This window comes from Platalea leucorodia (genome assembly GCF_965183815.1).
Source record: "Platalea leucorodia genome assembly, chromosome: Z".
In the NCBI taxonomy this organism is placed as follows: Eukaryota; Metazoa; Chordata; class Aves; order Pelecaniformes; family Threskiornithidae; genus Platalea; species Platalea leucorodia.
The window spans coordinates 44657425-44678242 of NC_138858.1; the positions used below are offsets into that span (position 1 = coordinate 44657425).

The 20818-nt window shown below is 41.3% G+C and overlaps 1 protein-coding gene across 3 annotated transcripts; it reads right to left on the reverse strand.

The window, feature by feature from the left end:
* Positions 1-526: 526 nt before the first annotated feature.
* HNRNPK (heterogeneous nuclear ribonucleoprotein K) lies at positions 527-20572 on the reverse strand. 3 transcript variants are annotated; one of them, XM_082335919.1, is made up of 16 exons: positions 20478-20572; positions 17957-18035; positions 17773-17852; positions 16783-16880; positions 15387-15443; positions 13853-13896; positions 12889-12961; positions 12201-12314; positions 11027-11155; positions 10224-10531; positions 9828-9882; positions 6082-6132; positions 3309-3330; positions 3149-3231; positions 2507-2676; positions 527-1650 (listed from the first exon to the last, which is right to left on the reverse strand). In XM_082335919.1, the coding sequence occupies exons 3-16, from the start codon at positions 17819-17821 to the stop codon at positions 1620-1622; spliced, it is 1284 nt and encodes a 427-aa protein (XP_082192045.1). In that variant the 5' UTR covers positions 17822-17852; positions 17957-18035; positions 20478-20572; the 3' UTR covers positions 527-1619. The 3 variants fall into 3 exon arrangements, with proteins under 3 accessions (XP_082192045.1, XP_082192043.1, XP_082192044.1); XM_082335917.1 differs by having other exon boundaries at positions 527-1711; XM_082335918.1 differs by lacking the exon at positions 17957-18035 and having other exon boundaries at positions 527-1711.
* Positions 20573-20818: the final 246 nt, after the last annotated feature.

Consider the following 20818-nt stretch of genomic DNA (forward strand, 5'->3'; position numbering starts at 1 on the left):
GGGCGCTGGCCGCCCGGCCGGAGCCGCTGGGCCGGCGGGAGGCCCCGTGGCGCAGGCACCGCCGCGGGCGGTTGTTCCCAGGGAATCCCCCCGGTGCTGCCGAGCTGGAGCAGCGCACGGGCTCCGCTGCTCGGTAAGGAAGCTTTCCGAAAGATCCACGTCGTAGAAAAGAATAATAAAACACAGGCAAACAAACAAACGTTTGCACGTCAGTACTTGCGGAGCTTTCCTCCCCATTTAAAAAAATAAAGGAGAAAAAAAAAAAAAAAAAGCCAAGGGCCGCCCGCAGCCCCCCCCTTCCGCGCAGAGACGGGCGGGAGGCGCACGGAAGAACCGGGCACCCGTGCCCCGGTCCGCTTGCGTTTGCCCAAAGCCCTTCCGCGGGCTGCACAACCCGAGGAAAAACCAACCAACCAGCGAAAGACTCCACGCTCAGGCTGGACCCCTCCTACACCCACACGTGCAACACGCTTTCATTTTTAAATTCGTTTTTATTCAGGAAGTGAAATTAAAACTTGTAAACTATAAATACAAATGCCAAGGTATTACATGAGATATCCAGAGGCTTTATATTTTTTTAATTTCTCACAAATAATTCCTATGTAATTCAACATACAACAGGGAAACCAAACAAGTTTAAGTTTTGCATACAATGAAAAACAAGTTACAGAGTTAGATGCCGTCAATTTGCCAATTTATAAGAATTTCTACCTCATACAAATGAAAGCTCAGAAAACAACTATAATTCATTCAGTAATGGTACAGCAACTGTCATTTCTAACAGTGTTATCTGCATTAAGCAAGCTGTCTATAACCAGGTGTACTTTACCACTGTTTACTCAGTGACATCACAAAGTTTTTAAATATTTTATTTATATACTGTCACCAATATATATATGTACTGCAAAGAGGGCCAAACACTTGCAAAAACGTCGTTTTACACAAGATTTGCATGAATATTTTTGCATTTTTTCCCCAAACAGCAAAGCAGAGTCATTGTTTTCACACAGTTTCTTTAATTTGTCAAGAAAAACCCCACATAACTCCATCTATATCAAAGAAGCAGAGGAGCAAGCTTAACAGCAACTTTCATTTATGCATTTTCTTGAGGGGGGAAAGAAAAAGGGTATATCTATTTTAGATATTACCTTATGTATAGCTAAAGAAAAATGACCACCAAGAATAGGTTCACCAAATTTATTTAAAAATCATAAAATGTTTCTTACAAAAGAGCATTACATTCTGCACACTGCTCTCAAAGGATGCCAGGGACATGTGGGCTACCAGTATTCTCCCCCCTTCAAAAAAAAAAAATACAGTGTACATAAAGCAGAGTGTTCACAACAATTACAGAAAAACATTACAATTTACCACCAACAATGAACAAAAAAAAAATCCACTCTCTCTGCTGCTGCTTCAAAATTTCAATGTTAGTCTCGTGCGCCCTTCCCCCCCCCATGTATTCGTAAGGAACTAAAACATTACATCTGGTGGACAGCAAAGATTCCACTACACCTCAAATGCAGAACACCTATGAAGCAGAGGAATGTTGGCTTTTTAAACAGAAGCAGATAAAAAAAAAAAAAAGGGTGCAGGACTCCTTCAGTTCTTCACTAGTCTTAGAAAAACTTTCCAGAATACTGCTTCACACTATAAAAAAGAAAAAATAATCTTGCATTAGAATCCTTCAACATCTGCATACTGCTTCACACTATAAAAGAAAAAGAAAAAAGCATGTATTAGAATGATGGACCATACATCTTGCATCAACATTCACAATGACATTCTTAGAGCAGATTAAATTACAAATTCCTAATACATTTAAAAGTAAATAATTTTAAAAGATTAATGGCTAATAATGATAGGTGTATTAATATATTTTAGGCACATTTAAGTATTAGTAATCTAAAGCCAAACATTCAAGTTAAAACTCTAAAATCTGCTATGACAGCCAACATGTTAATAAAGCAAAACTAGGCAAATTAAATCTGAAGCTGTTAATATTTGGCAGAAAAGACAGTGTCATGTCAGCAAGGTGTGAAATGCTGCGTAACAGCACCAAATCGATTTCAACTTGTCCTGTAGAGGCATGATCTGTGCCATATGGCAGACTGTGATTTGTTGTCAATTTAGTTATCTAAAAACAACAAAATCACTAGTCTTCCACACAGAACTAGACCAACATCCACTGAAATCTTCTATATTTTCTACAGGCTCTATGTAATTTATTACAAGTAGTTTTTTGCAGCAGCTTTCACCAGAGAAATGAGAGGACTGCTTGGTTAAGGCGTCTTCCAGCAAGATTAGTTTTGAGGGTGTCTTCATTTTAATTAGAATAGAGAACAGAAGAGAATCAAGGCAGAACTACCACTGGAGAAGTTAGGCTCAAATAGTTACTTAAAACCTGCCTTCTAAAAGCTGTATTGCAGAGAAGAGCAGCTTTAGAACGTACAAGTCACAATCAGTTTAAAATTGACAGCGGGGACAACATTGAACTTTAACTTGCCTGTTCTGCAGTAAATACTGTGCATTTTGTATCTGGTCCTGTGTTCCCGTAATAGTTATTATCCGATCTTCTGAGCCTTCTAATGGTTCATCGATTTTGATCGAAGCTCCTGACTCATGACGTATTTGTTTGATTCTCTGGCCTCCCTTTCCAATAATAGATCCTGCCAACTACAGGAGAAAGCAAACATTCATTTCCTGATACAACTTCCTCTCTAAAAACAGTTATGAAAATCAGAGCAGCGTTTGAGTAGCTTCCACACATTTAGTTTGAAAAGTTGCAATGGAAGCTTACTTCTTCACAGCCTCAAAACATCGCCTGCAATATTAACTGTATAAACACAGGTGGGATCAAACTGGGAGAACCAGTTGCTCCTTTCTAAAAACAAGTTACATAGACCATCTCTATTACTGAATATTAACAATTAATAGAACTGTTTAGTGTGTCTCTAAAGTGAAGATACAAAACAAACACCCAAAGAATAGATTTTTGGTGATTCAGAAACACTTGTTTTAAAAACATTAGACGTACTTATCAAACACCCCAAATACTTCCGATTTGCTTATGTAGTCTGAGAAAAGGCTGTGACTTTTTTTTTTTTTAAGAGACAACACAAGTTGAAAGCGAGTCAACTTTACTTACATCTTTGGGAATCGTTACTTGTGTTGTGATGATGGGTCCGCCAAGGTCACCATATGAACCGCGCCCCCCTGCATAAGAATAGTCTGATTTAAACGTATGCATCAAGCCCTTTAGTAACTTCATAATGAAGTACATATAAATGTTCTATATAAAGACTTACCATATCCAGAGCCACCCTCAAACTGTAAGAGAAAGAGAAAAAACCTTCAATAGTGAATAGCCATGCCTCATTACCATATTTTCATCTTAAGTATCATATTGTTAACTTTGAGCCTATTTTATGCAAAAATCTCAACCCCCAACCTTACTATAAATACAACACCGCTGTGCCTTCAAAGGCATACTGAGGCAAAGCGGGCAGACCAGAAACAAAAGCGTTGGGTGGGGGAAATCTCATCAACCTCTTATCCTGCCCTGTCAAAACCTCTAGGAGCAAGGCATAAAATGACATAAAGGATCCAGCTATACCAGTTTACCAAGCAGTCTCACTAATTCAGCTGCTGGTAGACAGCTCTTGATGCTGATCTACTCCTGACCCTTAGGCTAAACTAACATTCAAATGAAAAGATAAAGAGGACAGCCTTTATTAACACTACCAATACAGCGCAGGAGAGACTCAAGTCTCCAGTTTTGGGACAAAAAGTTTACCCAGTGACTGTCAATCCTCCTACTTCATCTATGTCTTCAGGGAAAAAAAAAAAATACAAAGCTCTTAAGAATAGCTCTTTAACTTGTCTCTCAAGACTATGCTACAATTATCTCAGAACTGATAATCATGACATGAGTTATTTCTGTTCTGCTAAAGCCACCATATACCAAATCCAAATCACTGCAACGAGCACTCCTGGCCCCTTTTTATTCTTAGCAATTGTAGACCAGTATTTTGACATCAACTGCTTCATTTCACCTAATGCCTTCTAAGTGTATAGGACCCCATTTTTGTACTTTCCTTTAGAATCAGAGAATAAATATGCACAGTTCTCCAGAATTCAACTTCTGGGAGACTGCTGGGGTGGCCTCTGTAAGAAGAGGCCAGGGGCTGCCCCTGTGCCAAAGCCAGCTGATTCTAGCCAACACCAAAATGGACCCACTACTGCCTAAAGCTGAGACCATCGGCAAAGCTGGTGGCACCTCTGTGATAACATTAAGAGATGGTAAAAAAACACCAGCGTGCACTGGTTGTGAGAGAGGGGGACAACCCTGCAGACACCACAGTGAATAAGGAGGGGGAAGAGATGCTCCAGGCGCTGGAACGGAGATTCTCCTACAGCCCATGGAGAGAACTACACTGGAGCAGACAGCCACACTGCAGCCCATGGAGGATGCTGTGCTAGGAGCAGGTAGATGTGCCCTGAAGGAAGCTGCAGCCTGTGGAGAGCCCACGCAGGTGCAGGCACCTGGCAGGAGCCTGTAGGGCACCCACACTGGAGCAGTCTGTTCCTGAAGAACTGTACCCCATGAAGAGGACCCAGGCTGGAGCAGTTCTTGAAGAACTGCAGTCCATTGGAAATATCCACATTTGAGCAGTTTGTGAAAGACTGTATCCTATGGGAGGGAGCAAGGGAACAGTGTGAGGAGGAAGGAACAGACAGAAACTGTGATGAACTGACTGCAACCTGCCATTCCCCATCCCCCCTGCACCATTCAAGGCAGAGGAAGCAGAAGAGTAGGGAATGAAGGAACGAAGTTGAGCCTGGGAAGAAATGAAGGGTGCGGGAAAGGTGTTTTTAGTTTTCCTCTTTTTTCTCACCACGCTAATCTATTTTTAAGTGGCAATAAATTAATCTTCCCCAAGTCAACTTTGTTTTTCCCATGATGGTAATTAGTAACTGATCTCCCTGTCTTTATCTTGAGCCACAAGCTTTTCTATCTTAGTTTCTCCCCTCATCCTGCTGAGAAGTGGGAGTGAGAGAGCAGCTGGCCGGGCACCTGGCAGCCAGCCAAGTTCAACCAACCTGAACTACTTGTTCACAGAAAGTACAATGCAACAACTTTTCCCCAAATACCATTTACCTGCTACCTTTTTAGAAGATCAAAATGGAACCTACTGAGACCAAAGAGTTGAGCTTATCCTCTGTCTCTACGCAACCTGTATTGTGTAATCACATTACTTAGCGATACAGATTGCAATACAACATAATAGAGCTTGTAGTGGAGTCCAAAATACCAGAGAATGAAGGACTCTGCTTCAGACTTTACTAAGAGTCTGATCAGAGCAGCACACTGCGTACACACAGCCATATTCTTGTCGGAATTTGCCACAGGACCCCTTTTTGGGCTAATCTGCTTTAAAGAACAATGCTTTCCTTGATCATTTCTGCCTCCCCAGACTACAGGACAGCAAATGAACTTGACAGCAGAAGAGTAAATTAATTACATTTGCTATGTTTATGTAAGCTAAGAACGGTCGCTTAATATTTCCCATCTTCTAGACAGCATGAACACCTGACAAACCCCCTTCCCAAAACCTATCTGATCAAATGGTGCATTTTCAAATACACTGATAAGTAAAGCATAATAGTTTACCCACAAATATAAGAAGCTGCTTGTAATATTTGCTGTTTGAAATATGAGAAAACACAACATTATGAAGTTAATACAAAATACATATATCCTAAATGTACGCATCTGCAGCGCATCAGTTACAGAGAAAGTTACTATTTACAACACAAAAGAGAAAAAGAGGCACAGAAAAGCTCCTCTCTTTTGGCTGTGCTGCTGCTTACTTCCACATTTCTATTAATATAGGCAGTGTGCGCCTGCACAGGACACACTGTTAAGACAAACGCCAATAAATTCCGATTCAGAAAGACAGCTTTATGATTTTCAATAGGTGCAAGCTGCTACTGACTACACTCAAGACCAAGAAATTCCTGTTATCACTTAACCCGTTCAGTAAAGCAGTTTTCAAAAACAACGTTGAGCACACTTACCAACTCTGGTGGCTGCATGTCATCACAGGCATCCACATGACACTGCATCATCTTCCAGACACAACATAATAGGAGGAAAAGAGGGAAGAAATCTGAATTAAGTCCATGTCACGCAGACTTATAGGTAACTTGGGAAACAAATACAATACATACTGGTACAGAGAAACATTTCTACAACAACAAAGACGTAAAAGTATGTGATTTAGACCACTTTCAAGACTCGCTCCCTTTTAATTTCACTTTGAGGGAACTGTAAATGGTCAAACCCACTTTTTCCCCTTTTTCTGTGGTGTCAACAGATTTTTCCTCTAATGAAGGTCAGACAGCTAATAGCAGAGAGCAAAGCTTGAACAAGCTTTTTTTTTTTTCCTTTTAGAACATCTTCAAGTGCTATTACATATCAAAATCTTTTATTTCTGCCATCTGTTAGAAAAATCTTTTATTTCTGCCATGTGTTACAAAATGAAGGTTTAATAAGATTGAAACAAGTAACTGTCAGTTATTATCTCTATGTCAACAGCAGGTCAAGCAGGAAGGACGCTGCTTCTCATGTTCCACCAATTCATTTCCACATACCTCATACAGCCAAATAACTAGACTAACAGTCTACTGCTGCCTAACTATATTAGAAATTTGTTTTTAAAATGCGATATTTCTTTCTTTCAGAATTCTACAATTTCAGCAATTGATGTTCATTTGTGCAGTCTAAAACCAGCTTCTCAAACACTGTATCTTAACATACATAACAGAATATTCTACTTTACAGACTCATTTGTGCTAGTGACTACTGGAACAGAAACCAGGTGACACACTGGCTAAGACAAAGAGCTTAACTTTTATATCTAATGAAAGAAAATGCACGCAGTCCTAACTGATGTCAAATTCTTTTATCATCGTTTTCTCTGTTTTTTAACAGAGTGACCTAGGAGAGTGAGATTTTGTTACTTTCTTCCAGCATTGGCATGGAAAATAGAAGAGTTGTCATACATTCTTCCTTTACTGATTTTTTTACATGCTTGTTAGTATCACATCTCAAACATGAAAAACGTTTTCTATTTTTTTAAGTGTATGTGCCTTTATTCAAGTGTTTATATGTCAAGACACACACGTGTATGTACACATACATATGTAAGTTAAAAAAAAGATTGAGAACAAGGAAGCTTTTGAAGGAGCAAAAGCGCATTAGAAGTCTGAAGACACTGACAGAAGTCTGTGAAGAGACAGTCCACTTAATGGGAGACAGTAAGTCTCTATTAACTCAGATCTTAAAACTTTTAGTTTTTACGTAACTTTCAGTACTTTTAAGTAACTTTCAGTTAATTAAAAAAAGAGGTGAGAGGATAAAATGACTTTATATGCTTGTCTACTTTATTTTCCACCCCTCCTACTGGTATCTGTGTGCATTTATTTATCTGAAAGACCCCTGAGGATAAGGGTCTTAAAAAAGAAATACTGGAAATACATTCAGGTTTCTTTTTCAGCTGTCAGCATAGCCCTTATGGTCCACAGGCATTTGATTTGGAGTAGTTACACGCCAAAAATATATAGCTCTGTTAACACAGAAACGATACAAGTCTGTCCTTCAGGAAGAAGTTTCAGAACAGAGATAATAAACCAAATGAACTCTTTCAACAGCAGTGCATAATTGAACTACAACTGTAAGCCAGGCTAACAGACGAGTATGTTCTTAAGTGGGTGACTTTGCATGGGCAAGGGGAATTAACTTATCTTTTAAAATCAAAATGGGTTTTTCTCATCTCAGCATTTAGAAGGCTATCAATACTGTCATTATCTCTGGAATTCCAGAAAATTCACAGTTCAGCATCTAGTTTTAAAGGTCCTGAACTACTCAATCTTTCTGCCTTTAGTGGAAAAGCAAACTGGCAAAAAAAAAAAAAAAAGATTATTTCTGTACATTCAACATTTCTATGATTTTAGAGTTGTTCATCTGAGAAAAGCATAAATTCTTGCCTTTTACTGCATCTATGTAAAAGAGAATCTATGTGAAAGAGCACTTCTGCTCTCTGAGAGCAGCCTTTCCCATGCATTACATAGTGCACAAACCACAATGATGTTGGTTTACTCTAAATGTTTTGCTAGGGAATGGTTTCTATATGAAACAAAGAGTAGCATAGGAAGACCTTAACATTTCTGGCATGACATTTCCAGCTCCAGCCTCAGAATCCACGTGAAGACTTCCTATCTGCTTACACAATTTAGGATACTAGCATCATCGTTAACTAAAACCAGAAATACAGTCTTTGTTGGGGAAGCAGTCCTCACTTTAACGAGGCTATGATACTTGGTCATAAAGGAGCCAAAGCCATGAGCAGCTTCACCGTGAAGAGGAAATAAAATTGCTTTTTGGAACAAAAAAATGAACAGAGATGACTCCACTTACTTGTAGAAACTCATATCAAGAAAGTAAAGGTCAACCTGACGAAAGTCAGGCTAAACAGAAGTCAAAATGGATTTTCTATTCTAGCTGGAAAGGAATAAAAATAGAACACACTACTGCCCAAGAGGACTGTGCTCAACCAGATACCCAAAGAAGGGCAGGCTGCTCATTTATATGCGCTAGCACTGGCTTTATTAGCTGCAAATGTAAGAACACAAAGACTGAGTTTTGAAAACATGTAAATACAAATAAGGAAACTTGGAGGTGTACTTCTCAATTCTTCCAGTTTCTTAACATGTAGAGTAGCATGAGTAACACTTTTGTTTGTAACGGTGTGCAAATCTTTCTTTTTAATATTTCTAGTAAGCATGTGACATTCTTGCAATATGTACTTCCAGTAACTCTTACTCCCAAGAAGGAGGAAGGGCGTAAAGCCCATTTAGGTAGCCCATTTCATAGCTCTTACCCACTCCTTTCTCTTCATTTAAAAGAAGAAAAAAATCTTGTGTCTCACCTGTCATCTTAAAGAAGGTGCCAATTGTTACCATAGAGGTTTACCTCCCAGACACACACGACTTCTCTTCCCAGGAGAAAGGAATCTAGTACAACAGCAGATGACTGCCAGGAAGTTGTGTTTCAGAATACAACACGGAAGAATATCTTTAAGCCTTTTTTTAAGCTTCCATATACTAGGAGAGATTTTTTTCCTCAGCAAGTACTGGCATTAATATGGTTGAATGTACCCCATTTAACTTAGGACTCAACTTAGCAGCAGCCCTTGCTCGAAAACATTTGGAATTACAGTGGATTTTTTGCCAACAAAGAAACCAGCAAATAGACAGGAACTGATTCAAAAGCGCAATCACCTTCCAGATCAACTACAGCTCTTCACGCATATTCTTCTATAATCTGTGTTATTCTATCTATACTTGTGTTTTCCAACATTAGTGTTAAGAATGCTGGTATGAATCAAAAGAATTTCAGAGAACGTTGTTCTGACATGTTTTCTGTATCTGAAAAGCCTACCAATTCCTATTTCTGTCATCCTGATTAAAAAAAAAAAAAATCTAAAAGATGGGTCACTGCAAGAAAACCTTCAGGGTAGAGCACAGTCAAACTTTCTGTATCATTTTTGGTGGCAAGGAGGAAAGAAGGCAAACAGATCATGTCTCAGTTACTGCTTACACCCCAAACATTCCTCCACAGGAGGCACCATTTGTATGGACAAAACATTTTGGTTTTATCATCAGAACCATGCACGTCCCACACTTAAGTGCATGTGTTCAGCAACAGTATTTTCAGACAGTCAGCAAGCTAACTGTGCTTATGAACAAGGCAAAACTCATACCATGCCATCGTAACGGTCTCCTGGTCTGCCCCTTCGGTCATAGGACATAAGATCTCTAAAATGAAAAAAGCAGCAGCACATTAATTGTGTTATAAACTAGTTTATTCTCACTTAAATTTTCACATTCATCGTTCACACACAACTGAATCTCAAACTGTTCTAGCCAAGTACTGAACAACTTAAAATTTCAGAACTACTGACTACAGTCCTGCTATATTACTACAATACAGCAACTAATTAAATTCCAGTACTTTTCAAAACACTCTGATCTAATACACACTGAATCCTACATAATCATTGCCAACATGGAAGTGTGGAAAAAACACTGGAAAGATGGACATGATTCAGATTGTACGCTACATAATTTTTGTATAATGCATTTATGCAACAACTCACCCGCCACGAGGAGGTGGTGGAGGAGGAAGAGGAAGATTACGAGCTCTGCTGCCACCTCTACCACCACGGCCTGGTGGAGGTGGTGGAGGTCCTCTGCGAGGGCTCATATCATCATAATCTCTTCTTGATGGAGGCATAGGTCGTCCACCACGACCAGGGGGCATTCGATCAAAGCCTCCTCTTCCACGCATCGGAAAGCCTACTGGACGTCCTCTTCTATCATCAAACATCATCGTGAAGCCACCATAGTCATATGTTTCATCATAGAAGTTGGGATCATAAGGCTGGGCCCGTCCTTTAATTGGAGACTAAAACAAAAAACAAAAAAACAATGCCCCCCAACCCAATTAGGACTACTACAATTGGCACATTTAATTAAATTAATATATTAAATGTATAACTATGAATTTATGCATTTGGAACATGTTCTTTATTTCACAGTGCTAGTAAGAAAGGAGATGGTGATGTGTTTCCTGTGAACTGAACTGTGACAGAGAAACTGCTGTAACTTACCAGTAGCAAACAGATTGTCTCCCTTCCTCTTCAATTTTTGCATCTTAATGATATGCAAAGCATGAATAATGGCCCACTAGTACCAAAAACTGCTGCCCTCCCCCATAAGGTGTACCCCAGTTCTTGAAAACAGGAATAGTTTCAAAAAGTAGTAACAATCAATCACTTCTTACTGGGAAAGTAGGAGATACTGAATTAAAAATAGAAACTGAAACATACTGTTTTTCATCGAAATGATCCCTAACAATTGTGAATACCAATGAAAGAAAAAAAAAATTAATAAACATTACCTCAGAGATAAGATCCAAGATAATCTTGATACATTCAACGACTCTATCAGGTTTTCCACCAATAAGCACCACTCGGTCAGTAGAATGAGGACAACACTCTTGGAAGAGCTTAATGGTGGTCTGAGTGTTCTGTTGGAAAAAAAAAAACAAACCACACATCCAAGATTGTCTAAGTATTTTAAACAACTTTATAAACCCATTATAACATTCTTAAAGAAACAATCCAAAAGACAGTTAAATTCCCAGCCATTTTTAGTGTATGCTTGCTTCCGAGTTCTCACAACAAAATTAATTTTTTTAAGATCTGTGCTGACATTATTTTGTACGAGGAGGAAAAAAGTTCAATCTTCTCCTCTTTCAATTATAGTTCACCTACACCATCATTAAATACTAGCAAAAGGACCACATATCCACTGCAAGCTTACAGGTTGTATTAACCTTCACATGTCAAGAAAACATGCTTTTGATGCAAGACAGCAATGTTGCTAGGATTAGGTCTAGTTAACTTGCCTTTCTCAACCCATGTAAACAGGTATCAGCTTATACGTGAACTGACATGAAATTACCTCTGACACTATGTCAAGAAAGGACAGAAAACAGAGGTGCTTTACGTTCATAGAGACCCTTAGCTTTTTAAAATCTCATTCCTTCACTGAAAGAAAACAATGGTCTTCTAGGAGATAGAATAAAAAAAAATAGAAAAATAAAGCCCTTTTACAGTAATATTCAGACATCTATTGAATTATCATCATAAGAGTTTGTGGAGATGGATTCACTCTAAACCATTTTGTATGTCCAACCACACGAATAAATCTAGTCTATGAAGCAGTTCATTCTAGGAGTGATAAATGCCATTTTAATTAAAAACAAAAACAAAACCACACCCCACCCCACCCCCCCAAAAACCACCCCAACTTTCTTTAAAAACATTACCACAAATATTGCTTAGAAGCTTGATAAGAAGTCCTAGGCTCTATCACTAATGACTTTACTTCTGAGGGTTTCCAAGAAAGTTGCAACTCACAGATCCATCTCAGAACATCGAAATCACGTATGCAGTATGTTCTGAAGGAATTACTGCACAGAAGATACTTACACTTGCCCCTTATGGACACAAAACACTAAGTTGTTTATTGAACAAATACCAAATCTCAGAAGAACAGGAAAGAAGTACCTCTCTGAGTTCTTTAATTTTAGCACCCTTGACACCAATGATTCCTCCTGCCAAGCTCTGATGAATGAGAAGTCTTAATTCGCAGTCGAAGTCGCTGCCTTTGTAGTGTTGATACTGTAAGAAAGATGCATACAAGGAAAAGAACAGAATATTAGTCACATAAAAGTTTAATATTTGAGATTTTAAGTTTTTTCTCCAAACACAATGGTATGACTTGATTTATTGCTGAATTATAATCCTGTATTTCCTTCGATAGGATCACAACTATTTAAGCACCTCACCTCAACATAAACTAATGTCAAATCAGGTTTCCCTATTTATTACACTACGTTGCACAACTTTCTACAAAGATTTAAGAAGATACCAAACAGTGCAACACTTACTTACAAAGCCACCGCAGGACACAAGTTACACTACAACTACTTCAAAATGGGGACGAAAGAAGTCAGGAGGCAAGTATTTTGAAAGGGGGGAGGCTGTTCAAAATGTTAATTTAATCAATAATGACTGACTCTGTCCTCTACCAAAAAAATGCCAACATGTAGTTTGAGCGCCACAACCCTTCTTTAAAAACCTTTTGGTTTTATTTTCTGATTTTCTGTATTTAAAAAGCAGCAAATCATCTACAACCATCTTGTTTCAAAAGCTCAGCTTTTACCTCAAAAAAGCAAACATTAAAGAGACATACCTCTTCTAAAGTAGGGATAATCTTCTTCAAGATTTCTCCAATTGTCTCTATATCTGCACTTATACTCAAGATGCTGTCGGAAGCCATGATGCCAGATGATATGGAGAAGGTGGAAAAGAAGAAGTAAATTTTTTTCATCATACACAAAGTTCTAACAAGATTTACTACACAGAAGAGCTTAGAGTATTCCCCATTTAAAGTAAACCTCTTTGCTCAATTTACAACACATGCATCTTTGTTTATGCCCAATATATATGCATGATAAATTTAAGATTAGGTAGGTCTTGCAGAGAGAGAGAAAGAAAGACAGAATGGGCTTTTGGAAGGGCTCAGATTAAGTGGGCAAGAAATTGACGCAGAACGGAAAGTAGAAGTGAATATTCATGTTCCCCGCCACCACTAATTTACGATACCCTCGCTATTACATTGGTAAAACTGGCACACCTTCTCATAGAAAAAGTGAGGATATGCAAGTGGTGAACGTTGTATCTGGAGTAAGCTTATGAGACCAGTTAGAAATCAGATTACTAATGGGCTCTCCAAGAAAACAAATACAAATGCAAGACAAAAAAAAAGACAAAACAAATGAGAAGTAAAGGAAAGTGAACCAGAGTTAGCATTTCATCAGAAATAATTATGAACAGGCAATGTTGAGGGGAGCAAGGTGGGCCACAAAGACAGAGCGAGAGACTATTTTGAAACATTTTGATTTACAATGCAGCAAATATGCAACACTTGAAGCTGTGCTCCTTCCATTGAAATAAAATTAGTGGATTGTTTGGGTGGGCAACTCACGTAAAAGTTCAGTGACAAAAAGACTTAATGGGGAAAATAAGACAGAAAACTTGAAAAAAAACAATACACCGTCTATAAGGGGATACTATTTAATTATATCAAAGGCAGGTAATAAAATACATTTCTCTCTTTCTAATCAGGCAGTGAGGCATAAACTGTTGGGACATACCGCTCGGGGCCACTGCTGTCTGGGACTGAAACACTGGCATTGTACTGCATTGGTCATTGGCGTTCGTGGATGTTGGCATTGGGCATGGGTATTCAATCGGAAGTTGTCAAGTATGGTACCCGTTTGGCAACGAGCACATTTTTGGGCATAGCCAACCAGGGTTTTCACATGGGCGTTCAGGGGCGGATGGGCCAACGTCATGGTGGGCAACGCAGGGGCAAGTCGATCCAGTACATGGGCAACGGAGATATATGGCCAAAAAAACAAGGAGAGGGAAAAGGGGGAAAAGCAATAAATTTTAATTTAATACAAACTATACTCATTACTCTCAATTAATGAAACAAGCTTAAGTTGTTCTGAAGACTAATACAATAACGGATTGCTACACCAACTGTGGCTTAACAGTATGGATCTTAAAAATGAGTCACTTGATCTGACTAAACTACTTTTAACATATGATGTTTCAGTAGCAGGCTGGCTCATGAGGGTAGACACAAAACCTGTCGAGATCGGTATTACTAGAATATTGGGCAAATTGGGCAAGTTAGTTTTCCAGACCAATCTAAATTATCTGGACTTAGGTGACGTATTGATTTACTTAAAAAAAACAAAACCAAAAAAAAAAACCACAAAAAACACCCTAAAAAAAAACCAGCTAGCTGCCAACGTTAGTGAGCATATGTATGATTCCTGACCATTCCGACTTAAACCTCAATTCTAGTTGCGGTAGTTTATGAACTTAGTTGGAACTGATTTGTCATGATATATTGCCAAATCTTGTGTTGAACAGAGTCTTGATCGGAAAAACTGTTGAAATTGTAGCTGATGTTAAGTACAGGAGTGTAAACAAATGGAATTTAAGAAGCGTTGCCAAGTTTTATAAATACACAACATTAATGCTGAGCGTGTGTCTAATCACAAGAGTCAACCCACTGTAGAATGTGAATAGGTAAATAAGTCATGACCATTTAAAACTGCTTCCAAGTAACAGAATAGAATGTTCCTTCACTGCTCTATACCCATATTTAAATCAAGCAACCTTAACATTAATGCTTTTGTGCTTCATGTGCAAGCTGTTAAAGAACAGATGGGCCATTTTGTTTGTTTGCTTTTTTAAAGGAAGTTAAAGAATTCCTCTATCACTGGGTTAAGCCAGCCACCTGCAATGGTTTCAGTAGTACTATAATTGATTCACACATATGGGAAATGGTACAATTAAGGGTTTTAAGCTTTGTCAATATTTCCAATTAGGATGTTAACTCACTTGAAGTGTGTAATTTAGCGGAATCCTATTCAAAAGCGAAGAGATTTAATATAAACCTCTCCTCCCACATGAGTCAAGCTGGGTTTTAATTACAATAGAAATTGAAGAACTAAGTTATCTACTCTAACAATCATTACAAATGGCTTGCAACTAGGCTATTGATGTCTAGAGTTGAATGGCTCCCATTTCTAGAAATGCACGCAATCAAGCTTTCGATGTAGTGCTCTGAAAGAATTGGTGTTAAATTAGTTCAAACTCATATATACTCACGTCTGTACGAAGTGCCTTAATATTTTTGCCACCTTTTCCAATCACTGCTCCAGCATTCTGGAAAATAGTTTTCAGAAGTTATGTTATGCCAACACAGCACGGACTACATTTTTGAACTCAAGACTAAGAATGGTAAATCTATTTTTGCATTACCCTGTTGGCTGGAGGTATGGGGGCAGACAGGCGCTGCTTTTAAAAGGTTCAAATCAAATTGAAACAAACTGATAGTTTGTCCATGCAAAAAAAAAAAATGACCAACAGCTCTTACCACTGAACTTAGGAAAGAGAAGGATATTCAGTTTTGCAACTAATGTTTCAATTCCAAATGGAAGTTTCTAGGCAATTCTGCCTGTTAAAGCAATCTCACAGACTATAGCTCTCAAAAAAATATACTGTATGAATGCAATGTAGGTCAATTCAGATTTCCCTAATTGCACTTCTGCATTCCAAACATTTCTTGATAATTTCAAGTGCTAATTTTGGTTTATACCTCTGTAACTTAACTGACTTCTCAGAGCAGTATATTCTGAAAAAGGTTAAAGCCAATGTTAACAGCCACTAACTTCAAGTTTCTAACATCAACAGGAATAAACTGGCAGATAGTCAAGAAGAGTAATTGCAAAACTATGTTTTTACCAGGCTATTTCAAGGATTACATGCAAAAGTATTGCCTTTATTACACAGATCATACATGAGGCTAACAGCATGCAAAACATTTCATGGTACCCCATGTAACTTGACTATTGGTCAGAAATGCCACGCAGAGTTAAGGTAACATTCCCCCATGCCAACACCAGAGACTGAGATACTTTAGAAAGTACAAATCGTCTGTAACAACTGGAAACAGCAGAGGAAATTCATACACAGCAACTTTACTGTAACTATTTGCTCTTGTCAATGAAACCATTGCAATCCCTGAAACATAACGCCCACATTTCTTCCTGTTGATATATCTGAACAAGTTTAGCAGATCTGTTTGGGAGAGTTACTAAAATCCTAGGGAAGTTCTCATCTTACCTCTCATATTTAATTTACAATCACCAGCCAATCATTCCCTAAACTGCCTTCTTTTGGAAGTCATTCCCTTCAAAATAACAACCTTCCACTCAATGGAAAAAAACCTTGTAACTTCTATTGCTCTATTTTTTCAGCAAGTACATCTTTTAAAAATAACTGTACTGATCCTTAGGGACTTACCCTTTAACAGAATGACTGAAGATAATTCCATCGCAATACACTTTTACTACCATTCATGCACGTTTAAAATCATTTCTAATAAGGTATCTCAGATGAAATAAAGTACATATTCTTTCTAAACACATATCCCAACATACACCTGGTCACCACTGTCTTGAGCAATGCTATAAGCAAAAACAGTAAAAACAAAAAAGCATACTTTGCTTTGAAGCAGGATGCGCAATTCAACCATCTCATCTGTGTTCCGAGATCTTTTGAAGGCCTGCTCTTCCTCCATATCTTCTGCAGGACGTTTGCCTGTAGAGAGGTCCATAGGGGGGAAACACAAACATTTATTTAACTTTCTAAGTCATAATAAAATGGAACACAGGCCAAATTTGTGCTCAGTATTCTTAACACATTCTTTCCTATTAGCGCAACACTAGTTACTGACACCTACTATGAGCATCCATAGCAGGGAAACGCATCTTTACTTTAACAGCTTACGCATCGATTAAGTACTGAAAATCCATTTAATATCTAGGAACTATGGTTTAAATGAGAATGTTGCACAACCAGTGAGAAATTCATATTATGCTGTTTAAAAAGGTGCAGCATCACCCACTTAGTATTTATTCAGAATTTACAATTGGGAAAAACCTTTCAGGCAAAAAGCTCAAATGTAGTTTGTCCAACACCGAAACACTGGTAGAGTAATAGTAAAGTAGCACTTCAAATACTGTTTGGAAAAAACTGGCATGAATCAACACCACTAATGCCCTAACTGCCTCACTAATTATGCCCAAGAAGTTTTTCATTAAGATCTTCAGAGGTATTTCACATAAGTTTACTACATGTAAAAACTGCAATAAACAAAATGCAATTAATGGATATGCCTGATAGTATTCTTACATATTTACACTCTCCACACAAGTCCTGAATATTTAACTATGGAAGACTTTCAAATCCTTAGTCATAACTTTCAGCTACTTATATCGTGTCTAAAAGATGCCCATAGAAGGATCATGCATTTATGCTTCAAAAGCACGAGTAATGATATGGTCTAATTAAAAATGAAAATATTTAATGCAGAATGCAAAACTACTGCTGATACAAACATTTGATACAATTAAAGCATTGCAAAGTATTTAGAAACACTGAAACGTAAAGAGGTTCTTTCTAAAGAGAAACAGTCCTTTAAAAAACTTACCATTTGTCTCTGTGTTGGTAAAGGTCTCTTCCTGTTGTTCAGTCTCCATTGCCTTTTTTTCTTAGGTGGGCAGGCAAAATCTGTTGAAGAATAAAAAAGCTGGTACGTCTATTTTGTGAAAAGACAAACAGTACATCGCGCTAAAGGGAAAAAGCAAAAAGAAATGCCTGCTTCTAGAACTTACCGCTATTATATATCCTTGCAGAGAAAAACTCAAGTATTCTGGGCGGGATCAAAATCCAACAGCCTATTGCTTCAAGAGCCTATGAAAACAGCATATATCAGTTGTGACTCTGCTCACTTACAGCTCCGATTCTCGCTACAGCCAAAAAAACCAGAGGTTTGACTGAGTTTTTGCTGCAAAGCTTTTCTTTATGGAAGAGAAAGCATACCCAGGCTAAACACACCACTAACAGGACATAAAAGACCAGTCTGTAAACTTAGAGAAAACCAATTACTGTCTGAATTACAATTTTCGGGGACATACTGGTCCTAAGTAACCACATTTACTGAAGATTATTTTTGGATATTTAAAGTGAACATGCATCCTGCTCCTATTTTCAATATGTTATATGATACATGCCTTGGAGTTACTTTTCAAAGGACACTATGTAACAACTGCTCCTGCTGTTGATGTCTAAACAATTTAAACTAAAAAAAGTCCTATTATGGTAATTGTCAGCATTAGTTTTATAAATTCTCTACCAGTGTACTAGCAGGCATTTTAGCATGCCTTCCACTCAAGTATAATACATGAACAGAAGACAAATTACAACTTCCAGCCACACTGGAAAAAAAAATCTTTCAAAAATACCACCTTCTGTAGTGACATATAATCCTCTGCACACACACAACCAGGAACCTCGAAAGCAGCTGAACTTCACTATGATTTTCTGAAATAGGTATCTTATTTGTGACCTGCCTTTGTTAAGTTGATCTCAGAATACTAGTAAGTCACATTAGAAGGAAGTCTAGACAAAAGAAATAATTTTGCAACTTATTATCTTCAAAAATGTGTTTCTACAGATAACACAGCCAAACAATCATATATTTCTCCTTTGTATTTTATTAATTTCCCTTTCCTCAACAAATGGTAGCCACTCATTCTGGTATCCGGGGGGGGGGGGGGGGGAAAGAGGTGCATTTAACTTTTTAAACATACTCTCAGCCAGCTGTTAATTTGTAATTGTTGCCCTGCTTGTACAGGCTAACAGCAGGCACTGCCTTCGCAGCTACACGCTGGTCTTTCCAGGCACCTAAAGTGCGCTAACGGGCACACAGATTAAATGATCGCCAACTCTCAGCCGGACGTTGCCAAAACGCTGTTACTGGGGCGGGGGAGAAGGGAGGGGCCGGACAGATTTGTACATGGTTTAAATAGCCCCTTCGGACCCCGGTTATTCTATTTCCAACCATCCCAGGAATTTGAGGGCTGCGGGGAGTGAACTGCAATGTGCTGCCCAGGGCTTCCTCTGCCCTGGCCGCCCGTGTTTACCGGCCTAGCCAAGCCTCCCCAGCCGCCTGTACCGAAAGCGCTCTCGCTGCACGCTACCGCGCGCCGCTGGGTAAACCGAGTTCGCGGGATTAAATGACTAACGCCGTGCTTCTATTAACACCGAAAGGATAAAGGGAAAGGCGGGAGGCGGCACCAACTACCACAGACATAAGAGCTGGGCAACGCCGGCGCGCTTCAGCCCGGCTCCCTGCGGCGCGCAGCGCCTCTTCCTTCCTTCCCGCCCGCCTCTCTCCCGCTCCCTCTGCGGCCCCGGGGCCCGCCGCCGGCACGGCCCCGGCCGGCGGGGAGCGGCGGCGTTACATAACCCCCGCAGCCCCAGCCTCACCTCCCCGGCGGCGGGGACCAGCAGAAATGGCGGCCGCTGTAATGGCGCCTGCCCGCTGCTAGGCGGAGCCGGGAGCGGAAAAGCCGCCACCACCACGCGGCCGCAGGGAGATTTACCCCCCTCTGCCCAGGGAGACACAAAGGAGGCGCCCGGCGGCCCGGGCCCCAGCGCGGCCGCCGGAGCGGGGCAGCCCCGCCGCCCAGGGGGCTCCGCCGCCCAGACCGCCCCCGAAAGCGGCGGGCCGCGACGCGGGGCGCCCCCCCCATCGGCCTCCCGCGGCCGCCTCCGCACAGGCCGCGGCCGAGAGCGCCCTCCCCTCCGCCCGCCATAATTCCCAACAACTCGCCCGGGGCACAGAGTTACCAAGGGCGGGCGCACGGAGGCGGCGGCGGCCGCTCCCCCGCCCGGAGAGAGCACCCGCTAGCGCTGCCGGCCTCTACCGCACCGTCCCTCCGGGAGCCACGCTGGCTGGGCCACCGGGCCCAGGGCCGCCCGCAGGGACAGCGGCCACCCTTCTCGCCTTCCCCTCGGGGCGGGCGGGGCCGCGGGGGCCCCCAGCCGCCTGAGGGGCTACCCCCGGCACCAGGCGAGGCGGCGACACGCCGGTCTCCTCCTCCGCGCAGCGCTCACCCCCTTCCACCGCCGCTCCTGCGGAAGCCCGCGGCAGTCCCGGGGCGCGGCGGCTGCGGCGCCTCCCGGGGGTTGAGGCCCCGCCACAGGGGAGGCGCGGGCCTCCCGCATCGCTGTGTCACGCAGCGGCGCCGAGAGGGGCACGACGGCAGCGCCGCCGGCCCCAGCGAGGCGCGGCCTGGCCTGCGCCCCTCTCCCCCGCGCACGCACCCCCCCGCCGCGGGCTGCGCGTACCTGCGCCCGCCGCCGGCCCCACCGCGCACGGGAGAGAAAGGGGAGCAGCCCCCACCGCCAACGCGCACTGCCACCAGCGCCGCCAGCCGATTGGCCCCGCCGCCTCCCCCCTGCCCGGGCCCGCCGCCGCCCCATTGGGTAAGGCCGCTGCCCATCAGGGCGGGGGGCGGCGCCCGGCCCCGCCCCGCCCTCCGTGAGCGGCGGGGCGAGACCGGCCCGGGCGGCGGGAGGAGGGCAGCGCCGCCCGCCCCGCACCGCCCCGCACCGCCGCGGCGGCTGGCCCGCTCACCTGCCCGGCGGGAGCCGCGATGGAAGCGGTGCAGGCAGCGGGGGGCGGCAAA

Excerpts from the sequence above, each read along its gene's own strand:
- HNRNPK (XM_082335918.1), bottom strand. The coding sequence starts at position 17,821 with ATGGAGACTGAACAACAGGAAGAGACCTTTACCAACACAGAGACAAAT. Across the intron at positions 12,962-13,852 it reads GACAGCAGTGGCCCCGAGCG|CATCTTGAGTATAAGTGCAG; the intron begins GTATGTCCCAAC and ends GGCTTCCGACAG. Across the intron at positions 3,331-6,081 it reads ACATGCAGCCACCAGAGTTG|TTTGAGGGTGGCTCTGGATA; the intron begins GTAAGTGTGCTC and ends TTTCTCTTACAG.